The sequence below is a fragment of the Tachypleus tridentatus genome, chromosome 12 (assembly GCF_004210375.1).
Source record: "Tachypleus tridentatus isolate NWPU-2018 chromosome 12, ASM421037v1, whole genome shotgun sequence".
NCBI lineage: Eukaryota > Metazoa > Arthropoda > Merostomata > Xiphosura > Limulidae > Tachypleus > Tachypleus tridentatus.
Genome location: NC_134836.1, coordinates 19,541,489 through 19,547,488, shown reverse-complemented (window position 1 = coordinate 19,547,488; position 6,000 = coordinate 19,541,489). Strand labels below are relative to the sequence as shown.

The following is a 6,000-nucleotide window of genomic DNA, read 5'->3' as shown; positions in this document are numbered from 1 at the left end:
TTTATGCAAAATAAGACAAATTTTATTTTGAAATACATTTTGTAGCATTCTGTACTCAAGAAAAGTATCTAACTCTAACATATGGAAAAATGAATTAACCTTAAATATATGAATAATATTTTCTTTAATGAGAACAAAATTTCACTCAAACTTCAAGGAACTAAAATGCCCAATGCTCTCACTAAACACAGATTAGTATGCCTATATGTAAACTTAATTCTAAAAATCATTTACATACGAGAGCAACTGTGAAAAAAAGTTTGTGAAAAACAACAACAGCAACAACAAAAATCATCAGGCAGGAATTAAAAACTTCTGGTAACTAACACTGAATATCTAACATTAAACAACTAAATGTTATATTTGTATAACACATGTTAAGATAATAATGTTAAAAAACTTTGTCAATGAGTGGCTAAAGATTAATTTACATTAAGATAACAGATACAAGTTTAAATCATTTCTCAAAACAGTACTCTCTTCTGACCTAAAGAGAACTTTTACGATAATTGTTTAATGAAATAAAGATTTAATTAAAAATATATTTGTTGAATTGTTTGATTATAAGGATAATTCATTTATTCATTTTAGAGCTGTTGTATCCTGTATCTACTCTTTTGTGACATGTCTTCAAGCAATCTTTCATTAAGCCTCATCTACACTTAGGTACTTAATTTTTGTCTTTATACAGGAATGCATTATTCAACTGACTGAAGAAAATGTTTCCACAGTTCAAGACTTGAAGAAAGAGTTTAGATCTTTTTCTATGTCTTGTTTGTGAAGAAAAATATGAAGTTTTTAAATTCATTGTAACTTGATAACAGTTTCCTAGTTATTAAATTTGTGAATTTAGGCTTAATGAATTTGCTATAAAAAAATCTCCCTATTTTTCTCCCTCATTTTTCATGATTTAATCTTAACATTTTTGAGGAATCTCGTGATTATATTTTCTACCAAACTGACCACAGCTGAAGCTGGGAGATTGGGTTCAATTTCAGCAAACACATGGCACTGATTATCACTGTAACTGGGTGGCTTCTTGGCAACAAAACCAAAGCAGCGCCTGTAGAATATCACAAAATAATACATAACAATATAAAGTAAAAAGGAAACATCTTTAGGTTTTCATGTATTTTTATCATTCTTCTGTGCTATTAGTTACTAGAACACACTACCTAGGATTATGCTGATAAAAAGATGATGTATTTGCTGTCTTTATGAAGGCTCTGCCAAGTAACCAGCACAAAAAGTTGTTAAAGAATAACATAAAACAACATTTAATCTCTGCTAAAAACTGCATGTTTTTTTACATACTTCTTCCTCAAAGATTATGTAAGGTCTCTTTCAAATTCTTTTCTAGTATTAACAATGTACTATAGGAAGTTGAATTTTATTTTACAACATCAAGATTGTGCAAATTTAGGTAGCAAGGTCCATTTTAGAATTTCATTTATATCATCATATCAATAGTCCTTCTGATCTTTCACCTTCCCCCCTTTTCTATAACATCAAATTTTACAATAAATAACACAAAACAGGTCATTTTGTCGGAAAATCCAGTCATTGTTTAACATCATCTTACTATGTTAAAATAATATCAAAAAACAGTTTTTGCCTCAAATATTCATTTACAGGTATACTTTAAATTACAAGAGGGATAAATTCTTGGGGGATGTAACATATAATGCAAGAACTTAAATGAAGAATACTTTTCCCATTATTTTAGAAGGTAAAAAATTAGGGATGTGTTCTTGACCCAAAATATTTGGCCACAATAACATAACATTTTCTTCCACTGCAACCTAAGAAAAAGGTCGCAGGTCAAAGGCCATGTCATAACATTTGTTGATTAGCATTCAAAATTTTACTGAACTACTATTTTATGAATTTATGCCAATAAGGTTGGAATCAAATTGTAGATTACAATCCAAACTTTAATACTAAATATGAGTTTATTTCTTAATTTAAAAGTAAATATTAAAAGAACACACCTAAATATAGATTGTATTGAGTCACATGGTATGATGAATGTAGCACTGTTTAAACCTAATTTTTAAATACCAGTTCTATAGTTTTGTACAAATTAGGAACTCAAATTAATAATGTTACCAAGCTAGAATATACAATAAGAACCTTATATCCTTTTATTTTACTAAGATATGGCTTATGTACTGAATCAAACATAGTAACCCCATTCAACTCTTTCCATTTTTTTTTAATGGTCTCTTATATGCTCTTACTATAGTTATATAACATGTGAATAACCAATTGACAGTTTAGTATGTCCCATTTGTAGTTTTCTCAGCTATTTTAATCAGTGAAAAGGCTACCTTCAAACCACAGTTTCATAAACGTAGGTTGTGTCTTTAGTTTACTCAGTTTCATATTTTTTTTAAAATCTAAGTACATCTTAGTTACTAAGCTTAATAAATTATAGTGGAATTCTATGGTACCTGTATAGTTATTTATAATTTTTTGGTTATTCAACTATATATATACACATAAAACATGAAAAAAATTTGTTTGATATCTTTGATGTGTAAAAGTTTAAAAAGCTTAACAACCAATGTCCAACAGCAACCGAGTTCAAAAGTCGTTGTGAGAAAATATAACTGTTTGCTTTACTTCTAGATTTATTCTTCTATATTTCAAGAAAAATAAATGAATAATTTATTTCTAAATACTAATAATCTATATAAATATATATTAATTGAAATGTAACTGTATATTACAAAATACTAGCCTATTAAGACACACCCAAGACAGAGAAGACTAAAGGTGTTTAATTATTACTGTATACATAACACAAATGCACATGCACCAAATTATGTAATGTTAGCTACGCATGACTGGAAGGTCAATATAATAAAAATATATAATATATAATAATATGAGACCTAAGCTACTTAGAGACTAAACATTTGTATTTTCATGTTATAATATGTAGTCATTCTAGCACAATAAAACATAATTTTTATATATTTCTTAATTTTTTATGATGGTTATGAGGTTGGTTAAATGACAGACCTTACATAGTTAGAGTATAAAAAATAACATGTAATGTAAAGTGTTACTGAAAACAAACGTTTGAAATGTATTTAGGAGGTCCTAGAGATTATGCAAATAACATTAGAGAATTTTGGGATGAAGAAGTTTTCTTAATCATAACACGAAATCATTTTGTACTTGGTCTGGTAATGAAACAGACTATTTTCACAAACATATCTTAAGAAAAAAAAACTGTGTTAAAAAAATCTTATTTTTTGTGTACAAAAAACTTGTAATCTTTACTAAAAGTCTATTTAATGTTGTGAAGATACAAATGCTGTGCCCAAAGTTAGAGTGCAAATACTTAATGCATGCAAATGTGTAGATGAACTCATGTGTGTTATACCAACCCCACATCAAAAGGATTAACACAAACAAAAACCTGAAATAAAAATACATTTTGATTAATAAAATACATATAGGTAAAAGGTAAAAAATTAGGGATGTGTTCTTGATCCAAAATATTTGACCACAATGACATAACATTTTCTTCCACTACAACCTAAAAAAAATATTGTTACAATTAACATATAGTGTATTTTATTTGCCAAGAAGTAGCAGTTGTTTCGCTTGTTGAGGTGACAGGAGGAGAGTGAAACTACAACAGTTACCGGCAATCTATGGAGGGTAAAATTTTCTTATGACTTTTATGCAAGTTTTTCTTATATGGAAAGATATATATGCAAATAAAAACATGTCCATAAAAGTTAATTATATTATAATGAAAAACGTAAACCATAATCAAGGAATACCATATTTTTTTGCAAAGTTAACATACACAACCTACAAAGGTTTATACATTTTCACGATAACTGTTCTGTCAAAAGTTAAAATTAAAAATGAACTATTTTTAGCTTAAATTATCAAAACAATTTAATTAACTTGTTAACAAAGAAACAAACTCACTAAAAGATAAAATAATAATTAAAAATATCTGAGGTATGGCCTGTATTTCAGTATATTCATTGATTAATGGTTTGAAATCATGAGATGAACTTAAGGATAAATTTATTGCTGTATGGAGGTTAAAATTATTTTTGATTTAAGCAGGTTAGTTGTTGTTAAAGTGTTAAGCTATACAATGCTTTTCCCATCACAGGGACTGAAACCCAAATTTTAAAGTTTTGAAATTAATTTAAGGATAAATTGATTGCTCTATGGCAGTTACAATTATTAACAATTTAAATAAGTTGATTGGTTGGTTGTTGTTAAGTACAAAGTTACATATTGGGCTATCTGTGCTTTGCTCACTACAGACAGTAAAACCCAGTTTTTAGCATTGTAAACAAGCCAGTTTTTACTGAACTACTAAGGACAGCTGGTTTAAAAAGACCAAAATGACATGTTAACATTATTTTTTTAAATTAAAAATTTAGTGAAAAGTTATTACATGAAAGAACTCTTCTGTATAAGCAAAAAATGTTAACTATTTCTTATGATATGGTTTATATTGTTGAAATAAGAAATATATCTAATAAAGGTAACCAGAGTCAACTGTATAATAAAAATGTGGATGTAATTTTTACCATAAGATCTTCATTGGGTTTATTTTAAGTAACTTTCTCCACCACTGCAGTTTGATAAGATATTACTTATTACTTGTTTTAAAATAAAAAAGAAGAGTGACATAGTCATATGAATTTTTTTTAAGTACAGAGTGATAAATTATTTATATAAAAACGTTTCTAAGAATCATGGATATTAATATTAACTTCTGATCAAAGTTACTCATTTACTTAAGAAGAAACTAAAAATCTACCTTGTAATCAAAATGGCTAATCAAATATACTTTTCTTATGTTTCTGCTTATAAATATTAGAATGCAACATTTTGTCACGTAACCCTTGCTGTTACTTATATTTTATACCTTAAACCCTATAATATCTCAAGAGGTTCAGTCAGCTGGGAGTTAGTTGCAAATATACATTTTAAGCTCACAATAGAAAATAGTTTCTATAATGAAAGTATAATATTAAACAATACATCAATATAAAAAGTAATAACATTTGATATATTACATGGTATACCCAATACTGTTAATGAAAATAACAATAAATAAATAAATGTTGAGAGAGTAAAGGGACAACAAAGGCTAGATGTAAATATCATTAACAATGAGGGTACTCAACTGATGAAACAATGTATTCTAATCTTTTTAAGGATATTTGTAACAAAATTAATAATAACATAAACTAACAGAAGTTAAAACCACGAAAGTGGTTTATTGTTACCCTAAACAATATCCCAAGAAATTAAAATTATAGACATGAAACCTTTTAAAAGGCTGTGATAGTGGCCTACCTTTTAGGTAAAATTAATTAAGTCCAGATTTTCACAAATCTCAGTAATATATTGAATAATATATTTTGTATTTACAAAGTAATTTCCATGCTTTTTGTGGTTGAACTTTTCTTCTTTACCAACATTTTATGAATATAATTTTTTTACAAATTACAATTATCACACATCAAATAGTAAATCTGTTATGCTATTGAATATAAGTCATATAAAAAGAAGCTAATTGATCATACGGTTCACTGAAATAGGTAAATAAAGTGCATGGTGCAAGTCTACTGATATGATTAAATTAAGAATGTATTCAACAGAACCTTTTCTTTAGTTTGTGACCAATGCTGAAGTAATGGACACTAACCTCCTGCAGAACACTTAAGACTGCAAAAAAGGATATATTTCCAAACATACCTCATATAATGTCTGCATTGAACAATAATTCTCTCTGCTTTGCACCTGTGGCTTTAAGAAATAAGTCAGTCTAACTGCAAATTATTATGGCTACAATATATTTAACGTTTAAATTAAGTTAAATCTACCCTGCTCAGTCTGCCTTTTTAAATGGAGTTCAAACCTAGAATAAATAAAATATTTTTAGTACTATCATTATCCTAGAAATTACCCCTTATGTTAAACAGTAAATCCACATATTTAATTATC

At 27.4% G+C, this 6,000-nt stretch overlaps 1 protein-coding gene across 23 annotated transcripts in view; it reads right to left on the bottom strand.

The window, feature by feature from the left end:
- LOC143235073 (tensin-3-like) overlaps positions 1 to 6,000 on the bottom strand; it is a 172,922-nt gene continuing 166,922 nt past the window's right edge. For 16 of the 23 annotated variants that reach the window (XM_076472849.1, XM_076472851.1, XM_076472848.1 and 13 more), the window contains one exon: positions 1 to 3,666. In XM_076472849.1, coding sequence (XP_076328964.1) covers positions 3,486 to 3,666 — 181 coding nt within the window. In that variant the 3' untranslated portion in view covers positions 1 to 3,485. The remainder of the gene's footprint in view (positions 3,667 to 6,000) is intronic. The other 7 variants (XM_076472860.1, XM_076472850.1, XM_076472865.1 and 4 more) reach the window with 1 other exon arrangement.